Raw genomic sequence first — 22,718 nt, forward strand, 5'->3', positions numbered from 1 at the left:
GTCAGATTTGTTCATTATTCAAAACGAGATACGCATAAATTTGTTAAAATAGAACTAACCATCAAAATGAATCAAAACAACTTAAACAGGACATAAATAAACATGAAAGCTTCAATCTTTTTTTCTGTAAAATCTTCAGTTCAATGCGCATAGTTTATAAAATACTTAGATTGACAAAGAACTCCATATTACTCCAGGCAGACGATTTTCTTTAAGACCCGCTTTCGTTTGTCATCCATAGAAGATCAGATTATTCTAATCGGTATGACTAGATGTGTTCTTAAGTTATTGGGAACAGTATAATTTCTAACCCTCACTTTTTATTACTAAGAGATATGGTTTGGATTGTCTGAACATGCATATAGGATTTTCGATTGTCCTTCCCGTTATCCGAATCGAATAAAATAAATCATTTTCCATGACAGTTTTAGTAAACTAAAACCAACAACATATGCAAACAACAATGAACCACCACAGATCTAAAGGATACGGATTTTGACAAAAAAATCAAACAATAACGCACATTGTCATGCCACAATGTCTTCTTGTTTACATTAATGCAAATACAGATCAAAACAGTCAATGTAGTATATAAAAGCATCACTGATCATCTGTAAATGATCCCTGTGGAAGCAATATCCCTTGTAAAATTACCAACATTCACAACAGCCCAAAAACTTTAAAAGAACAGCAAATACAAGTAATCAGGATGCAATGAAATCAAGACAATTATACTTTGAACAATAGCGGTGCAACCAATTATTGTCTTCATGTACCGTAGTTCAAGTTAAGATGTTTGAAAGCGTGTAAGAATACGTTATTATGAAACAAGATCTAGAAAAAGGATATACTGTGTGTATTCGCTCTCCAATTTACTTTGGACAAGTGGTTTACAATTCACATCAAAGTATTCATGTTTTTTTTACAACGGTGGGGCTAAAACTATTTCATCTTATAATAAAGTTAACCTTCAGTTATTTGACATGTTATGCAGCTAAAGAATGAAATCAGGTCATAATGCATTTTTGGCCCTATCCATCTATCTTATATTGCGTTCTCGAAGTAATCTTGTATTAAATTCTTTTTTAAAAGATTGATGAACTTTACTTCACCTAATGGGGATTAAAACCCATAAAATTATAAAAAGTGTCCCCCCCCCTGACCACTAAAGCTCCTATTGCACTGCTAACATGTTTACACACATAAACTGGTTGATTTTTATACGACACTGCTCCTTGTCAGTTACTGTGCCATTTACAAATAGAAAATAAAACAAATGAAAACATTTCAACGTTTTAATAAACAATACATGCTTTCATAAGGGAATGTACAATTCTTGTGAAACAATACATTTAAAAAAAAATATGTGTGTTTTTACAGAATATGATAATCTAATTCAATCTTTACATAAAAGTTTTAAGTTTTGAGCATCCAATACCGACAATCCATGTTTTATTATCAAAATAGAAGGTTCCGTAAGATAAATACGATAAAAGACGGAAAAAATGTAGATTAGGACTTAGAAAATATAGATCATGAACATGAATAAAATAGATACAGAAAGAAGTTCAATTTGAAAAGTATGAAGAAATAGAAAAAGATGTCATTAAATACATCCGCCTAGAACAAAAATAATATATATACACCAGAAGTGTTGTACAATAAGTTTAATTTCCACGAAAGACGTTTTCAAATGCTATGAACAATGATAGGTCTTTCTTTTACCATCAAAACTGGTAGAAAACAGTAAATATAATGATAAGTCAGTCTGTAATATAGAGATTGTACTGCAAGATAGAAAGTGATGTTAAAAGAACAAATTTAAACTAGCAGAGTACTCATGCAATTTACAGTTGTACATTCTTTAAGAGTATTCGAGAGATATGTCAAAGCTATTTAGTTAATTACTCATATCTGTCAATTAATTGTCCAATAAAACAAATACAGAGTCTAAGACGATAAAATATTAAATGAAGACATGGTATAAATACCAATGATGCAACTCTCCACAAGAGAACAAATGACACAGAAAGCTTACTTGTAATACATTATTTTTCATCATGTAAGCATTTGCGATTTTTTTTATTAATTCGATACAACTTTGTAAAACGGTGCATTCATTACATCTAATTCAATTGCTTTCTATCTTTGAGACACTGATGGTACTTATAGAAACATCCACGCATTCCCTTACACAATGCCACCATACAACCACTGCATCGAAAACGACTGTAAACATACCAGCCGTTCTTCGTTCGCCTCTTCAATAATTCGCAGTAGGCACATGGCTTGTTGGTACCTATTGGTTCAATTTTATGACTATCATATGGTGGGTCTAGTTTAGGATAATACCCTTTCTGAATAGTCTTTCTATGGTCCGCATCTTCGTCAAAATAGTCATTATTATCAAAATTATCTTGTTCAAGTGGCATGTGTAAATCGGGTGACTTATCCAAAAGTTTAGACCTATTTGATCCGCTTTCATTTCCTGAATTTAAACTATGTATATTTGATAAAACTTCCATAGTATCTTTTATATCAAGTTCTTCCATATTCTCTTTTCTTGCCGATGTATCTTTAAACTGTCCATGTTCTATATCTAATGACTGCGAACGAGCAATTTTAATTTTCATACTCTTATGCGACAAAGGATTCTCCACCGGAACTTGCTTACCCACTGGGGAATCTGGAACATAAAGAAGTGGCATTGCTTTATTTAAAAATATTGTTAAATTTTGTTATTAAGTTAAAACGTTTACGACACATCTACTATCGATAATGCCACATCTTTACCAGATTCCAGTTTATTTACTAAAATAATAAATCTCTTGGGAATGGCGGCGTAACAGAAACCAAATCACTATAGATAATTATCATGCAACTAACCCAATACTTGCATTTCTGTAAAATATTAATACAATTCATTTCAATGTCTCTGGCAATGGTTTAAATAAAACAGTTTAGTGTTTTTCTCTCTTTAAAATCAACAAAGTCAACAAATAACAAGATAAAAAAATATGCAATCAACAAAGCAGACGTCAGGAACTAAAAAGAAATGATTCGGAAGGACAACACGCCTGCTATTCGGAACATCTGTCCAAAACAGGATGTTGTAACGATGCTTATTCGATTGGTATTCCGAGATCTTGATGATACTGTCTGAAACAGTTTCTAATTCCACGACAGAGTACAACATCACACATCTGACATTTATATCTACTGTAAATATGGCCACCACCCTGCGTTCGAAGTTTCTGTCTAGCACAAACGACGCAGGCTCTTGTTGTTCCAATATTTTGAGCCAAGTGACGTTTCGTGTCATCAGGAAAACCGCTTAAACTAGCCGACATACCAGGTATATGTGATACTTTGTGTTGTGGCAAGCCACGTGGTTGATACCGATCTGCACTCGTGTTTGTGCGATAAATATACATCCGTTCATCAGAGGTATTATGAGGTCCACCTACTGAACCAATTTTTTTAGCGACATCTGCATGCATGTTAGATCTTTTTGGATAAGCCATTTTGTCTGAAACAAAAGAACGAACCATTACTCTCATCCAAACTAAATAAAATTAATAAAATAATATTTCAAAAGAAACGTGTTTTCTCAACTTTCTCGCATTTATTTGCATACAAGGTGCCTGGAGAAGTATTTTCAACCATCAATTGTTCATTGCAATGATTACTTGGGCAACCTGTCACCCATCACTCTCTAAAAGATATCAACACGCCAGGATCATATATGACAAGTGAGAGTGACATACCTTTGGAAGGATCTATTGAGTTGACCTTTTGATTATCAGTACATGAAAAGGAAATACAAATGATTAAAGAAATTATAACTATCTACAAGAACAAAGTGTGACCAAAATTTTCAACCGAGAACCAGAGGAATCTATCAAAGACATATATGACCTTGTGAACAATAAATACACAAAAACACAACAAAATATAAAGTCTCTATTATTTTGGAGCTGTTTGATCGAAGAATACAAAACGCTAAAAACAATAAATTAAACTTTAAATTTTATCACACTGAACTTTTACTATAATAATTATAAAACAAAATAAAACAAAAACAATAAACAAGACTCAATCAAAATGTTTAATTTACAACCTAATGGAATACAAGTTATAATGTTGACCACGTGGTGTTTTCTTGTCCTGTCAAATGAAGTCCCATGTCTTTATGGTACAAATTAAAGCAGTTTCTTTTCCCAGTACATAGAATAACATTACACTGAGAACATTTATACGAACTGTAAACGTACCACCCATTTTTGGTTTTGATTTTTTTGCTAGAGCAATAATGACAAGCTCTATTACCCCCAATAAATTGGGGAATATGCACGGATTTATTCTGTAATTCTACGTTAGAATTGTGTCGCAGATGAGAGCTTGGTTCTAATCCAAGTCCGACACTCTGTGAATATTCAAATTTATTCCCAGATCCATCAACAGATATGACTGAACAATCACGTTGACTTGGATGATAAGAATTTGAGATATCGTAGGTCTGATACTGTAAACTTTGCCTACCATTTCCTGCAACAGAAAGAAGTGGCATTTTACATTAATGTATCAAGAATTTATTTTCATCTTCTTTTTTTCAAAGTTTATCTGAGAAACGTAATGATGCCACTTCTTTCAATTGCACACGAGTTTCATTTTTAACATGATTATCCATTTGTATAATGAAATTTCAAAGTTGTTCAGCAAGGACAATGTCCAATCTATATACATCGCCTTTAAAATTACAAGTGAAGGGTAATTTTTGATATTAGATCAACGAAAGAGGTTCTACTTACAGCTAATTTAAAGACTTTGGTTAGCTTGCTTGCTTTGTTTTTATATTGTAAAATCATTAGGATAACACTTCAAATATTATATTTATACAGGTTAAACTATGCCTATATATATTGTTCAAAGATGTCAATCTTATTTACCAAGCTTGTATAAACAATTATACAAATCATTGCAAACAAAGCAAGCAAACCAACCAAAGTTTTGCTTTACATGCATTAGGAAATTAGCTGTAAAGAAACATTTTTCGGTAAGTTTGATCAAATGATCTACAGTTATATTGTAGTATCAATAGCATTTTTATACGCCTTGTACAATAACAATAAACTGAGGAGCTCTGATACTTTTTTTCATTAAATACATGCATGTTATTTTATCAAATTTGCAAACTTGTATCTAAACTACTGAACAAAATCATTGTAAAAACAACCAACTATGTATCTCCTATACACAACGTTACAAACTGTGTTAAAACTCGCAATTAAAAAATAAAAACTACTGAGAAACGAAGTATTTACATCAAACTACAAAAGTTGTCACTTCAAAAATTGACATATCACCCTACACAATACAAAACAACTTTAAACAATAGATTTGTTTCTACAGTAAAACTAAAATGTTGATCAAGAAACCAAATACCAGATCGTCGATATGAAATATAATATCACACTAATCATTAACTGCATGAGTAAGTACTACTTCAAGTCAGAGCGTAAATGCACATATTTACAAATATGTCAGTTTTTACCAATATATGGACACTAACAAAATGGAACTATATCATATCAAACGTTGCAATATTCTATATATATTCATTTTTGTAAGCAATAACTCATAACTGATATTCTTTAATTGCTTATTTATATTATATAGTTTTCTATTGGTGGCTAATATTTGCTACATTTTTTTCCATAATCTTGCAACATTTGACAAGTCACACTGAACAAATATCCTAACATTATAGTGTCATTTGCTTGTCATCTTGTTCACTTTCGGAGGGTACATAATGTCCACTGATATAGGCATGATAATCGTTAAAACAATTCCTTTGTCCAGTACACAGTGGAATATCGCAGGCCTTACATTTATAATATGAATAAATGTACCAGCCTTTCTTTGTTTTACGCTTTTGGATTTGACAAAACACACAGGGTTTGTATTTATTTTCTACGGTTCGCACAACGGTATGGACATTTGGATCAATGAAATCAACAAGCTCTATTTCCGACAATCTACTAGGGCGTCCTCTGGTAACGCCGAAGGAAAATTCTGACGTCGTGCCAGAAAGGGAATGCCGGCTGTCGGGTAATTTTGTAGATGGTGAAACATTTGTAACTCCTGACGTTTGTCGAATGTTGTCAGCTGCTTCAATGTGCTTAATTCTATATGGTAAGTCGGGTTCTGAAATCAAAAGATGAACACGAGTATATAAAAGGTGGAAAAATTCAAAATTTGCATTTGAATCGGCAGCAATAGTTTAATAATTACATGTCTTTTTGCATTAAACATTAATGCTTCGTTACATGATATAATATCAACATTTCTTATTGCGACAATAAGGTTCGCATAAAATACTGTCTTGGCTTGCGTCAGTGTAGTGTATATAAAAGCAATCCCGATTACTTAAAATCCCGATTACTTAAAATCCCAAATATTCAAAATTCAAAATGTACAGGGTTATAAACGAGTTTTTAAATAACAAATGTTGAGCTTTTTTTTCTTCAAGGTAGTAATTTGCTATTTATTGAGACCAAAAAGAAATAGAACATAAGTTTAATAGATAGCTCTCTCACAAACAAAAACCCTTGCTGTAAATTATAAAGCAAAATGAATACTGCAACAATATCACATCTCATCTGTTGACAGAAACGCAACCCTAGATGGTAGGAGCGAGACAACAGATACATAAGTCGAAAACAAACTGACAAAGCAATGGTAAGGGCATTCTTCTTTCGTTATACAATATACTAGTACCCTCGATGTCTAATGATTATAGACTGTTTGTATACGTGGATTATAATTTTGAGATTAAAAACTGTATATAATCTTTATTTTTAAGCTTTAACAAAATAGTACAGATAAAAATTTTAAGTGAGCTGTAAACAAGTTCTCTCAACATATTGGCGGTTGGTTCCTGCATACTATAAGGTAAATATATTATTCCCTGAGAAATGCCATTTTAAATGGAACTTTCCAATGTTTCCATACTAGAATGCTGGAAAACGGAAATAAGGAAAGCAAAAATATGCAAAAAGAGGCATATAATAATTTCATTTCATAAAGAACAACGAGAACAACAGACTATAAGAACGAGGAAAAAACTAGTCTCAAAAGTTGACATGTGCAAACAAAGTATTACGTATCAATCTCAACTGGACGAACATGTCACATAAACACGCCAGTACTCCATAAATGCACCATGCTAAGCAAAAGATATTCATCGAAAACACATCAACAAAAGTGAAAGATAAATAGACTTTATTTGAAGGTGAACATTATATGAGAATAAATCGAGAGGACCGATATATGTGCAAAATTGAATAATTGAAGTGACATTATTTAAAAATTAAAAGTTTTAAAAAGATAACTATTTTGGTAAAACCGTTAAAGTTGCACATAGAGACTTTTCTAATGTTGATAGTTCTCGTGACAAAGAGAAGGAAATAATCTCGATCAATCAATCTGGCATATATATGCGGTCTTATCGATTCCTTCCCATATAATGTTTACGTCCAAATGAACATTTTCGTAAGGAGCTCTAGATTTCTGTATGTTTCGATTTATTTTATTTTTGAAATTATCAGAAAAAAAAAGAGTCAGTTATTTTGTAGTTGTAAAAACAGTTTCGTCCTTCTAGTTACCCAGAAACGTTGTGCTGAGAGCCATAAACAGAAACATATGCAATATTTTTTTCAAATGTATCTGTCATAAACGAGGAAAGGGCGATGAAAGTATTGCCACGACAGATGGAACATATCATCTGTGACACCTATTTTCGTTAAACTTGAAGTCAACAAAGTATAAATGATGGCGTAAGTAAACTTTCAAGATACTGTCTTCATCGCAAAAAAATCTTTTTCCGGAAGCTTTCTTGTTATTATTGGTCAAAGAAGGAAATAAAACACACTAGCCAAATGAAATATCAAACAACAGTCCAATGAATACTACAGAATACTAAAGATTTTTAGCAACACCAACACCGCCAAAACGTTGAATTGAATCGAAAGGGGAAATAGCATCAAGAGTAGCACAATACTTTTCGTGAAAATCTGTTTGGAAACTAAACTAAATATCTGGAATTTTATCAACTATATTGAGATATACTGATTCGTCTTCAGTATACGAACATGTGTCAATGACAAAGCCAGCCTTGACGAACGATAAGTATTGAATGCAAAGACAAGAAAACACGAGACACTAGTGAAATGCACAACTACGAATCATTCAATCACGAATGCTATTTGATTCACCGTGGCACTTTTCAAACTACACATACAGATAGGGTACTTTGAAATTGCATAAAACATTTTATCACGGGAACGGTTTCTTTCTTACGACTGTATGCTAGCAACATTTTGCCTCTTGGTCATCAGACAGTCTGCCCACAAATAATGACGAGTTATGAGTAATGGATTATGTTTTATTTTATTCTAAAGGCAATTAGTGCAATGAAATCTATATACATGTGCATACTTGTATCAAAAATAGAATTAGCAAAGATTAAACCATTATACAAAAATTATTATAAAAATCTTATTTACAAACTATAATGAAATACACAATTTAGCAAGTCTATCTGAAAAAAAAAAGATTCCCCAATATAGTTATCTGTATCCCATACCCACCACACTAAAGACCGAGATCTGTTCCACATTATTCCTCTCTCTCTCCATAAATCTCAGACATCCTTTTATAAAGTCAAAGATTAAAAAATTCTAATGTTCAACAGAAGAAATAAAGCCCATAAAATAAATTTAAAATACAATGAAAACCCTTTCCAATTCATCTTTGAGTCTAATATGGAGTATTTGTATTTTGCAATTTTATGTATGGCTTTTTGTCGATGAAACTAGCAAATTCGTATAGAGTAGATTATATAGAGAAAACATGCTACAGGTCTGCCGTATGAACAACGCCCAATATACGGAATATCCGATACTATCCATTTAAAACAACAAAACAATTATTCCAGAGCTTTCAGGAAAAAAAATATGAAAACCGACCCATCAAGAGTAGCACAAGCTTTTCTAAAAATTAAAAAAAAGTACATCAAGTCCATAATTATATTGATTGTTCAGACTGGCATTATATATTTATATATATATATGGTTATTAAAGATGAATGGAAATTAGAAAATTAGAATTTTGTGACGAACTTGCAAAGCCAAGATATATTAGTTATCATAGCAACTTAGCAGCTCATGATGAAAATATGCACCAGGTCAGCTAAACTAGCAATTTCCCATTAAAGCAAGTTTTAAAGCAAACATTTAATTCACCGGGAATGAGAAAATAAGCATATAAGTGAAAATACTTCATCAATTCGATTATATCTGTTAAACATCTCAACTACTAGTATCTGGTGGATGCTGGAAAGGATAAGGTGGGAATCGTTGTTTTGTTTGGGCCATGTACATATATGACTGCGGTGTTCTATTAATAGATACCACGTTAGCTTCCGGTGATTGGTTGGTAGTGAAGGACCAAGAGTTGCTACCATCGGACGGAGCAACTAAAGGCAGGGGCAGTGACTTAACTGAAACAGGCAGAGGCAGTGTGTTTACTGCAACGGATTTATTATCACCCAGTTCCGTTTGATGGTATACAACAAAACAATTTCTCTTCTGGGAACCTTGGTTTTTACAAAGGGGAATATTACATTTCTCACACTTAAAATGTGTATACACTCTCCATCCTTTCTTTGTTTTTATTTTATTGAACTGACACTGAACGCACAGCTTGTACTTATAACCTTCGTTGTGAACAAGGCGGTGTTCCGAACCAGTAGAAGGATTCGATGCTGGTGGTGGTTGAAATTTCTGTGGAGATGGAAAATCTGAAAACATAAAGAAGGTAACGTTAAAAAAGTTACCAATTTCCATCTCTTAAATAACCACCACCATCAGAAAAAAATACCTTTAAATGCACAGAATCTACAAAATAAAACAAATGATACACGGTCTTAATGGTCAACTGCTTTTAAAAGGCCCTAAAATGTTTTGTCCTCACTAAAACGAGATTTGTCCTGCTCTTGCATAAACATTGTCATTTCATCTCGGTGTCTTTCAACCACATTTGTTTGAAGACGTAATACGTCCAGGTCAATTATTCCTCGTTCAAGCATTACATGATAAACTTTAAAGCAGTCCCTATCCCCTTTACACAAATTCACTTGGCAAGTATTACAGTGAAATCTAGAATAGGCTTTCCAACCACTTTTTGTTTTTCTTTTATAAAATTTGCACAAAACACAGAGTCGTGGTTTGTTTCCCTCGTTCCGAACAACATCATGCAAACCACTTGACGAAGAAACCGGATGAATTCCAGGGCGAGACTGTCGAGGCGAACCATAATCCAAACCTGAAACCAGAAAGAAAACCATAAATCCTCGTTATATTCGTTAATTTACGTTGTTTATTAAATGCGATTATAATAATAAATTCATTCACGAGGATTTATGACTTCCTTCTGGTACTAAGACTACCAACCGTATACAACCTAGACAGATTTTTTTTCTGTTGCTCTTTATGTCAATTATCCCGGGCTATTACCACTTTGGTGTCTTGCACTTCAGCTATAAGTTGAAGGAAGAATTTAACACAAAATATGTTATCAAATTCCTCTTCAAATTTCAGGTTTTTTTTCAATGACAAAAGAATAAAAGTTCAAGGTTACATTGCAGTGTGTTGACAGTACAGACTGCATTACAATAGTCATCTGCTAGGGTTTTTCAGTCCTAATTGACCATACAAAGTATAAGATTAGAAACGCAAGCGATTACTAAGTGTTTTAAGAGATGCATCGTTTGTGATTTTCAAGGAAGCAGTTATGCAAACAGCATAAATTCAAAACTTATATGACCAGAAGAAGCATAATAGTGTGGTCAAAGCCTTTTATGCATGGTAATCATTCTGAAATGATACTATTCACACCTTGGTAAAAAGGAACTGACAGTTATATTCACTATTCAATTGCCGTCTCAAAGTTTTGAATGGAGGATTTAAACAGACTTAACATTTATAAATATTATACACGTACATATGTACGTGGCGTTATATGATTGTAAAGATAATGATGCAAAAGAAGAAGACCCATATTTTGTTTAAATAAAACATGTTCAAATTTGCAATGGTGTATTAAAAGTCAAGTACAATGTTTAACACTGAACAAGTTTAAATTATATATCGAATTCTAATAATTGACGTACGTTTAATTAACCCCGGGATTGTTTACTTTTCAACAGTGAAAATTCAGAGGAAAAAAGAAGACATGGCGTCGTTTTTTTTTTTACTTTAATCTGCACATAAATTAACACATTTATAAGAAACATATATACATTATTCACCTACAGTTACTTTTAGTTCTTGTCTTTAATATCACATGGTACAAAGAAGGGAATACATGTATTATGCTAACAAGTACCTTATGATGTTCTATGTTGAATTATTAGGATTTACATCCTTGCATTGGTTATTTAAAGCTTGAATAACTTGTCTCTGAAAACGTTCAGTTTCTATTTGTTGTCGCGGAGCCCTAGAATCTGGAAACGAAGTAGTTTCGAATTGCTGTCGCGGAGCCCTAGAGTCTGGAAACAATGTTGGTGGCTGAAGACTTCCATCTTTCAAATACCTGTGGTATAACTGAAAACAGTCTCTTTCCGCCGAGGGCATACACAGAGGCACGGTACATTCTCCACATTTGTACCGTGTATATACCCAATATCCCGATCTCGTTTTCGATTTTGTTAGTTGACAATAGACGCAACCTTTCCTAACCCCCATCATGTTTACAGGAATATGACCTCCCCCAGAGCAGCTTGCGCTACAAGTTGTAGTGCACATACTGTCCACAGGGAGATTTCTCGGTGGTCGTAATGTGGCAAGATCATCTACTGAAGACAGTGTTTGTGGACCAAGAATACCAGCTGAAGAGGCAAACCCCTGTCTAACGAATGTCCGCGACCCCTGACCTTCTACACCCGACCCCATAGGGGTGACATCACTTGACTGAAGATGACTTCTTTGTGCAACGTGGTGGCCTGAAAGGAAAAAGAAACCTCCATTCATATCTCAAAGCTATGTGCATTGAATAATAATCCGCCGAATTGTGCAATTTCATTTCTGCTTGGACTTATGTAATTAGAAAACTTACATGTATATTGCCTCTGCACAACGTTGTAACGAACGCATAACTTGTATTATTTAAAGCCTTACTGGAGGTTAATAATTCGATCATATCATTTGACCGCTGTTCCCTCCAATCAGTTTATCTCGATAGATCTTGGAAACTCTTTGAAATAATCGACAAAAACTATAATCTGCGATTCCCAAGAATTCTCTTAAACATAAAATTCAAAGGCAAATTGGAGCTAACAAACGTGATGAAAAGACAATGAAAATAAGATCGTTAAAAACAGAGACATATATATGTCTCTTAAAAACGAGCTAGGGTTTGGTACCAAGAACAACTACTTGTTCGACTGTTATCATCATAATTTACAATCATATAATTTGCAGTGAAACGTGCGAAGAGTTTATTTCATTGTTACACGACTACATAAACTGCGTGTATTGTCCTTATTTTGTCGTCATAAACACATTTTATTAATGACTTCAAATCAACCATGCAAAAATCAAATTAAAGAGTGTGAAATACGAAAAGTTCTGAGTAACATTTAAAAGAGAAACAAACACTTTTGAGATTTGATTAAAACTTAAGGAAGAAACCAAGTGGACAATAAAAAAAAACATGGGTTGAAGAAAGACAATTAAAAACTGTGACCAAAAATACAAAAGACAGTCAACAAACTACTTCAAAACTACAGAACAAAAGATTAAACAACACGGACTCCACCACTAGAGGGTGCTTTAAGTTTCGAAACAGGCATTGACCAGTCTGTATATATTCGCTATATGGTGCATTTTTGTAAGATTCTAGGATTTTATGATGATCTACCCTGAGAAATGAATGCAGAACAAGTAAGGGATTGTTTAACAGTAGCTCTTTGATTCTTCTTTGTTTAAGCAGCTAATCTGTCTACATATCTCAGCAGATAACAAAGATGCAGTATTTCACACATAATTGTTTTCAGAAAACAAAACTGTCAACAGTAGCATCACAAAAATAATGAACTCCACATTCATAGCACATTTGCCGGTGTCAGATTTTTCTATTATGATTTTCAATAAAGATATTAAAATGTCAAATCACAACCAGATGCTCTGCAGGGGGCAGCTTCATACGAACCAAGAAAAATGCTTATTTGGGCCCCTTTATCCTAAACTGTTGGGACCAAAACTCCCAAAATCAATCCCAACCTTCCTTTTGTGGTCATAAACCTTGTGTTTAAATTTCATAGATTTCTGTTTACTTAAACTAAAGTTATAGTGCGAAAACCAATGAGTCTTCCGATGACGACGACGCCAACGTCATACCAATATACGACCGCAAATTTTTTTTGCGGTCATATAGAAATACTGAACTTTGACGAAAATTCAAAATGGAAAGTCGCTAATCAAATGGCAAAATCAAAAGCTCCAACACATTAAACAAATGGATAACAATTATCATATACCTGACTTGGTACAGAAAATGGTGGATTGAACCAGGTTTTATAGCTTGCTTAACCTCTCAAGTAAAGTTTGAGGTCGACTTCAAAACATTTTAGTGAATGATTCAAACCTGTAAACAATTACATGGTTACATGGTATGAACTACTTGTGGTCATAAAGGTTGATTGGTTTATTTCTGTTAATGCAACCACAGTGTCCATCTAGAACAGTTTATAAAAGTTGACTAGTAATGATCAATTCTAAATTCTAGCTTAAAAGCCTGAAGATTTAAGCAGACAAGCAAAGCACAGAATATTGTCCATATATTTAAAACCAAACAAATATCTTCTTAGTTCAACTGCTGAACGAATCCTGGCAATTTTGCAAAATAAAACCTTTCTGCCTCGATACCTAGAAGTTAAATGGACAGTCCATAAAGAAAATGGACATTATACAGGGGTAAAGCAATATACACGAGTTGACCATAAAAACATGACCATATGTATATGTAAACTATGATAAAACATTAAAGCTAATTTTATTTAAAGTAAAGTGATGTCTACATGAATCATAATACACTAGTCAAATAAAAGCATACAGAATGACACCTTTCGTTATTTACATTAAAAATGCTGGTATATAAAATCATAAATGCCTCTTTGGCTAAAAGTTATCAACAAAAATGCCACATAATTGAACTCACACTCAAAACAACTTTCTTAATGTAGTTTCCAAAGAAAGAAAAAAAGGTGTGTTTTTTTTTTAAATCTTTGAAGTCTGCAGAGAAAAATGACAACCATTATTCAGAATTACAACCAATAAGAAAGCATCAAAATTGTTTGTCCTGCTTTAGTTATTTAGGTTCTATAATTATTAGCCTTTTTAGTCACTTATTTATTTATTACAGTAGTCGGAGAGGTTACACCAAACCTTTGTCAGTGTATATTTAGCAGGGGTGGATTTAATATTAAAGGATGTTTAAAATGAGGTCTGAAATTTATTTTACAAAATCATATTGCCAATTTCTCTGTGTGCAGGGATAGGATTAAATATTTACCAAAACTCAAATTGTAGTCAAGTTTTATGTATGACAAAATATCATGTTGTATTAAAAGTTGATCAATCATTATCAATATTCTGATTATGTCAACACATAGTGACATATCCCATTAAATTTTACAAAAGTTTTCTCTCTACATATGTAATTATCACTCTGAAAGAATGTACCCATCAGTCGATATAAATCTCAAAATGAATAAAAAAGAATGTGCCAGCTGATCCCTTTTTTTTTCTTTTTCTTTTTTTAAAAAAATGGACTTATTTTAAATTACCAACTACATTAGAAAGATAAATTAGAGGCGTTTTCATGAGACAACAACCTTCATTAACGTTCTACTGCAATCAAATAACAATTACTTAGAGAAATGAATCTGTGTTTCAGTTGAAAGGTGAAACTGTTGGAACACATTTTGGAAGTGTTTTAAACCCATCCTTCCACATCCCAAATACCAAAGTAAAAATGTTTTACCTCACAGAATTTTCTGATGTTCAAATAGAAGGAAACTGATGATATTTATTATTTTTTTTAATTTTGATAAAAATCTGATGAAAAATATGGTGTTACTCAGAAAAGAAGCTGACACTCATTTATCAATCAACAGTTTAAAAAAGAAGACATTCATCACAGAATCAATGTCAAACTATAAAGATTTTCTGGTTTAAAAACACAGTTCTAGTTCTGGATAAAAGAATAATCAGAGCAAAAACAAAAACAGAAACAAGAGACTAGATATTATTTCTGCCAAAATAAATGCACTTTAAATTTACCCATGTTTGCAGTCATATATTGTGTACATGATAATATGATAAAAAAGTACTTAAAAGCTGTGATATTGAAGTTAATTGTCAATACACTGCATATATAAAAATCTAAAATATATACAAAAGAGAATATTAACATCCCATTATCCCTTACAGAAATTGCATGCTTCTGCTTTTCAATGAGATTCTGATATGCTACTAAGTCATAATGCCCAAAATTGGTCTAACAGATTTAAAAGTTCATGAATAAACCTTCCAAGAGTGGAGATCTATTCTAAACTATAATGGTTCGGGGGTTTAATAATGAGCCATTTCTGGATAAACTTCTCAGCATGCCAAATGGTCACATGCATTCTATTGACAATATACTTCCATTCCACTTCCTCTTCTCCAGTGGCTGCTGGGAAATGTTGGAATGTTAAAGCCCGAATCATCTTGATCTTGAAAGGATTGATTTTCATTTTGATCCCTGATCCACTAATGTTCCTGTTATATAACTCTCCAATGGATATAATGTAGTGAAAAAGGACCAAAGCAAATCTACCCCTGTTAGACAGGCAATCCTCAAGTGCGAGACTTATTATATCTCCATCAATAGAATCACCAGTGGGGACACATCCAAACAGGGCACTCAGGTCTCCTGTTGTCAGCATATCTGGACTTTCAATTGAAGTGATAGCTAGTAGTGGCATATTCCAAAAATTTGAATCTTTAACTAAATATTTTTTCCCAGATAATTTTTTTAAGGACTTACGATGGGTAAATTTGTAACTCAATTTACCCCTAGGTGTTTTTCTTTCTGATTTCATCTTTTTAGGGGAAGCATTATCTAATAATTTAGGATTCTGATTTCCAGGTTGAATGACCTTGGAAGCTTTCCTGCCTTTCTTTTCATTAATAAATGATTTTATGACCTCTTGTTTAACCATTATCTTCTTGCTTCCAGTATCAGGTGACTTTCTTGGAGTTTTGGTTGGGGATTTACGTCTCCCCCTCTTATCTTTTGTCGTCAGTTTACTATCCACATCATTTCTGGATTTAATTGTTGTTCGATTTGATTCTTCAGTTTTTGACTTTTTAATGGTTTTATTCGCTCTTTTTGTACCTTTTGTTTGAAAAGGAACTGTTATGCCAGGTATTATAACAGGCAGACTTTTAATTTTCCTTGGTTTACCTTTTCCAGAAGATTTTACTGGTTTGACATTTATGTTGCTTGAGCAAGAATAGATTTCATTGTTTATATTGGTCCATACAGCTGGTATAGTTGTATTTGAAGGAACTGGTCTTTGTTCTATTCCATAAAATGTATCATAAGCTAACCCTGTTGAACACTGAATTTGTATTCCTTGTGTAGATTCCTCTTCACCATTCTGTTGTAGAGGCTTCAAACCTGGAAACAAAACCAAATGTTTACTTTATCTTGTCCACTTGAGTCATCTTTATCAAATTGTATTATACTGCATGTAGGTCAATCTGGAATGTAACTTCATGTCCAGTCCAGTCAAAGAAAACTTTAACACTTACAAAAGTTAAATAATAAAGGCTTTAAGCAACATTTATACAGAATGTCATCTTACGGAAAAAAAACTCATAAAAAGGATATTCATTACATAGCATCCAAGTTTAATTTAGGGGTAAAAGCTAAACTTTTTATTGCTTGTTTTCACATATATGTAATGCCCTTATCATTTCCTCTGACATCCATAAAAATACTTATATTCTTATATACAAAAAAGATCTATCTGATCAATATGTTTGAATTGAAAAAGGTAAACTCATCTAGTTCCTCCTGATCTAACTGTTCTATAGGCAAACAAAAGTTTAAAAAAGTTATATACATTGATGATGTGTACTCAAGTTTTCAGCCAAAATATGCAGTTTAACCCTTTCAGAAAAAAAAACTTGGTTCCCAACCACATTTAATCGGATTGAAATATTTCAAAATAACATTAGTGAATAAAAATAATTCTGCAAACTGACATTGATTTAGTTTACAACCATCAGTCTTAAAATTGCAATTAAACCAACTTCAAATAACAACATAAAGTCATAAGCTTGTGTACCAAATTGAATTTTGGATATCATGACAAAATCTTAAAGACTGTATCCAAATGTTTACTGTAGTCCATTTTACCAGTTTAACTCAGAAAAATGACCCCAAAAAAGGCAGACAAAAACAATGGCTGACTGGTCAGTCTTCAGAGGAACTAAATTTACAACGTCCATCACTTCCATCAACTAACTTAAACTTAATAAACAAACAAATATTTGCCATTCATATTTCAATCAACTCTTTTTTCCCTCTCAAGATCAATGGTAGGAACTAAAAGAATCAAAAGTATGCTATTACACAATGAGACTTTATGTTATGCTTAATGAACAAGATTTCTTTAATCTAGAGAATGTTAGCAAATAAGTGGACAAAAATCCAATAGTAATCATAAGTAGCAAACAGTATAGTATAATGACACAACTGATACTATATAACACTGACAGAAAAATTCTGAACACATCTGGTGAAACAAAAAAATACAAATCACAGCCATGAAATTTATACAAATAGGGGAGGACCATTTGATATTTTTGGGGAAGGAGGATTTTGAAAATGAATAATTTGGTCAGTGGTAAGAACAAGAAAATAAGTAACTGCACAAAACAGGATGAAATGAATATTCTGCAATACAAAATGCAGCATACAAATTTTGATGAAAGACATCATAAATTTACTGTGAAAAAAAGCATTCTTTGTCAACAGATGAAAATAATTGATTAATCATCCTTGGCCCCAAGAAAATCAAATGGTCATCCCCATATATAAATAAATTCATGACCATGTCAAAGCTCAATATTTTTCTTTTATAAAATATTGAATAGACATGTTCATCTCACTTGATCAGTTCAATAACAAAACAAGACTACAGACTCAGACTCTACATTTTGTCCAGAATTTGTTCTATTTTTAGACATTTCTTTATATGGTGTTGAGCTTCAGACAGAAAACGCTGGAGCCGAGTCAAATTTAATTTCCATTCCTTATTCTCCTCTTCCTCACTGTCAACAGGAAAATGATGGAAAACTATCTCCCTAAGTAATTTCAATTTTTCAGGATTAACCTTTTCTTTTCCTCCAATTCCTTCAATGTGTCTGTTATAAACTTCTCCAATTGAGAAGGCATGTTGAAACAAACGCCTTGTAAACAAAGAGCATTTGGACTGACAGTTATCCAAGGCAGTTATTATTGTATTGTGATCTATGTAGAGTGAATTTTCCTTTATTAACACTGACCCAAACTGCTTTGTTACATCTTTGACAGCTAAATCTTGAGGTGCATTGTCATAACACATGACAACATGCATAGGAAGATTCCAAAATTTTGGATCACATACATTATATTTATTCCCACGATAGTCCCGCATATTGGTCTTTTTAAATGTGTTTTTCTTTTTTTTATGTTTTACATTAGTCTTCTGAGCATCTAATTTAGGTTTAGAAGATTTCTCTTTCAAATCTGTGTCTATAACTGAAGTTCCACGACGGTCATAGGTTTTAATTAGGCTCACCAAATAATTATCCATATTATTTCTCCCTTCTTCAGGTTTGTTGGGGCTTTTGTCTGAATTTATTGTCTGATTTGATTCCTTGGGTTTTGACTGAACAGTTTTATTCAATTTTTTTGTAGCATTTGTTTGAAAGGCTGAACCTGGTTCAGTAGGACAATATTGAACTTCCCTTTGTGCATCTTTTCCTGAAGATTTTGTTACTCTGATGACGATGTCACTTGGGCAGGTATATACTTTCTTTTTTTTACTAGTCTGGACTGGTATATCACTGTTAGGAGGAGGAATTTGTTCTAGATCTGTTCCATAAAATGTTTCATAAGCTGACCCTGTTGAACACTGAATTTGTATTCCTTTTATAGAATTATCTTCATCTTTCTGTTCTAAAGGCTTTAAACCTGGAAACAAAACTAAATGTTTACATTATAATGTTCACTTGAATATCTCGATCAAATTGTTTAACACTGACATCCAGAATATGACCTTAAAAGTAATTCTAGTCCATGCGCCAGCTAGCCAAACTTTAAACAAAGATGTCCAACTAGGAAATTCTTTCACATTTATACACTAGCATTGTTCATCAAGGAAAAACTTGATATAAAAACACTGTTTATGGGAATGTATCAATATTCAATAAGGGGTAAAGGCTATTTCATTTATAACTGGTAGTCATACAAGAATAGTGAAGTCCTAAATCCCTTTGAGTTTTTGATTTGTCATTTGATTAGTGACTTTCCATTTAGAAGTTTCCATCATAATTTGATATTATTGTTGTTTTACTTTTCCTTCTTTCCAGGTTGTGGATAGGGTTTCCGGAATGCACAATAATGGGCACAAAAAAAGTAGTAAATGGACAAAGAAATAGAAATAGAGAGTAATGAAGATGTTTTTCCTTTTCATTGACAAAAATAAAACTCCACTGAAAAATTACAAACTGGCACAAATATTAGAAATGTCTTTCAACCTCAATTTAAAAAATTAACTAAACTTAAAAATTTTATATTTATACCTCAATTGACACTTTTTGTTTTGTAGGACCAGTCAAGAACACAATGAGACTTTTATGATAACTTTGTGTGAAACAAAATTAGATCCTTTCAGAGTAGTTTCTTTTGTCAAGAGATTAAAACAAATAAATGCAAAATGAAGAAGTAGCAAAAATACAGTATTATTTTATAACTAATACAAAATAACAGGACTATTTCTGAACACATTTGGTGAATCACAAGAATAAAATAAAAAAAATTAACAAACACAAATTGATTAAACTATAAACATTTCATGATTTATACATGTCAAAGGTCTATACTATATGGTATCTTGTTTAAAAACCTTTAAAGTTTATAAAAGTGTCTATATAAAAGCTACTGTTTATTCTTTGTACAAAATAGATAAGTATTCATGTTCATCTCACATTATCAGTTCGATAATAACAAAAACAGTCTATAGTTTGTCCAGAATTTGTTCTAGTTTCAGCCATTTCCCCATATGAAAACAAGCTTCGGTCACAACAGCCTGAAATCATACTAAATTTTGTCTAAAATTTGTTCTAGTTTCAGCCATTTCCTCATATGAAGGCGAGCTTCCGTCAAAACAGCCTGAAATCGTACCAAATTCTGTTTCCATTCTTCTTCCTCCTCCTCTTTGTCCTCAAGAGGAAAATGATGGAAAACAATCTCTCTGAGCATCCTCAATTTATCAGGATTAACCTTTTCTTTTCCTCCCAGCCCTGAAACGTGCCTGTTAAAGATTTCTCCTATTGAGAAGGCATGTCTAAACAAATGTCTTGTAAATAAAGATTGCTTGGACTGACAGTTATCCATGGCAAGTTTTATTGTCCTGTGATCAATGTAGAGTGAATTTGCCTTGATTGAAACTGATCCAAACTGCTTGCTTACATCTTCAACAGCTAAATCTTGAGGCACATTGTCATAACACATGATAACATGAATTGGAAGACTCCAGAATTTTGGATCGCATACATTGAACTTTTTTCCACTAAAGTATTTGCGTCTCTTCCATTGGATCTCTAATTTTTCTTCGGTGTTATCACTAGTATCTAGCTCTGTCTCAGAATTGATATTCGACGATTTATCAAGACCATCTGACTTCTTTTTGATTTGAAAGTTTCTATGCTTGTTTGTGCTGTTTACATTTGCCCTCTGGACATCTAATCTAGGTTTAGGAGTCTTCTCTTTCAACTCTTTGTCAATAACTGAAGTACCCTGTAGGTTATGGCTTTTGAGTGGGCTTATAACAACAGATGCCTCCTTCAGTATAACTGGTCCCTTTTTTGCTAATAAAGACCTCTCTTTTGCTGCTCTCACTTTACTTACAAAAGGTTTCTTCCTTACACCAGATTTTGATTTCAGTGGATATTTCAGCTTTCTTCCAGCAGAATCTTTAGGCTTTCTGACTGATTTGCTTATTTTTGATCGGAGAGGTTTTGCTCTTGTTGATTGAATCTGTTTATGTATGACAGTTATTGTTTTTGGACTTTTACTAGGTGATGTTATCTTTGTTGGTATTAGTTTTCCCACAATGGAAGGTCTAATCATTCCTAAGGGGTTTTCGTAGGAATCATTTATTTTATCCTCTGATGATATAGCAGTCTTTCCAACAAAATTAGCCTTCCTCACAGCAAGTGAAGAGGTTGTTATTTTAGAGGGGAAACCATCACTAGTAAGTCTGTTCTTTTTTTTTAATAATGCCGCTTTGTATTTTGACATTGTTTGAGTTTTTGTCTTACTGACTGGTACAATCTGTGTGGCTGCAAGATTAAATTCCTGTTGTGTAGGAACATCAGTTAACGTATACCACAAGGGTTCTGCAACAATTTCCACTTTTACCTCTGGAGTGTCCATTGATCCATGTGCTAATTCTTCAAAAGATTTGCCAAGGAAATTTTCTACCAGGTTTGGCGCATCAATATCATCTGGTGGTTGTGCACCTGGAATCTCATCTAGTGGCTGTGCATCTGGAATCGAAAATCAAATCGTAACTAATCTCTCCTCTGTAGAATATCTTTTTGTTGAAAATCTTACAATCAAATACTGTAAATCGAGAAATTATATACAATATTTACACTTTCACTGAAATATGTTAGTCTTACAGAGTGTACTATTATATTGTACTTTAAACTACAATCATAATAATATTACATTAAGAGATTCATAGTTACATAGATTATACAATTCCTTAATTGAATGTTTATATATAAGAGCTCATCTTCATTTCATAAATTTTCTAAAATGTAATAAATGGCAAACAGAAATAAATCACTATTCATACAGGAGCCCCAGCTTTTTAAAAGTTAAAATCCAAGTCAAACTGTCAAAGTCAATATTGCCAGACTTTTCCTGAGACCTTATTCATTGGCAAATAAAGAAATCAATTTCAAGGTACAACTCAAAACTACAAAGTTCAAGAATTCGGTATAAAATCTTTACAAGTAAAAAAAAAATTTGTCAAACAGATGAATGGACAAAATGTAAGACTGACAAATGAATGGATAAACAAGGCTATTGCAATATTCCAAGGTAGGTAATAGACTTAAAGATGGTGGATTATACAAGTTCATATAATCCGTCTCAAATAACAAGTACATGTATATATAAATTGATTTCTTAGAACATCTTTTAAGTTTTAGTTTGATCACATATTTACCTCCCCCTTTTTAATAAAAGATTAAAGTTTCAATTGTCAATATGAAAAATTATACTGTAATACATTGAAATTTAAGTTTTCACATGGTAATTTTTTT

The 22,718-nt window shown here is 32.6% G+C and overlaps 1 protein-coding gene across 22 annotated transcripts in view; it reads right to left on the reverse strand.

Moving 5' to 3' along the window:
- Positions 1-22,718, reverse strand: part of LOC143082833 (uncharacterized) — an 85,809-nt gene that overhangs the window by 31,323 nt on the left and 31,768 nt on the right. For 2 of the 22 annotated variants that reach the window (XM_076258717.1, XM_076258719.1), the window contains one exon: positions 14,099-16,788. The exons of 10 other annotated variants lie outside the window; for them this stretch is intronic. In XM_076258717.1, coding sequence (XP_076114832.1) covers positions 15,668-16,788 — 1,121 coding nt within the window. In that variant the 3' untranslated portion in view covers positions 14,099-15,667. 10 more of the 22 variants (XM_076258728.1, XM_076258732.1, XM_076258733.1 and 7 more) reach the window with 10 other exon arrangements.

The sequence above is a fragment of the Mytilus galloprovincialis genome, chromosome 7 (genome assembly GCF_965363235.1).
Source record: "Mytilus galloprovincialis chromosome 7, xbMytGall1.hap1.1, whole genome shotgun sequence".
In the NCBI taxonomy this organism is placed as follows: Eukaryota; Metazoa; Mollusca; class Bivalvia; order Mytilida; family Mytilidae; genus Mytilus; species Mytilus galloprovincialis.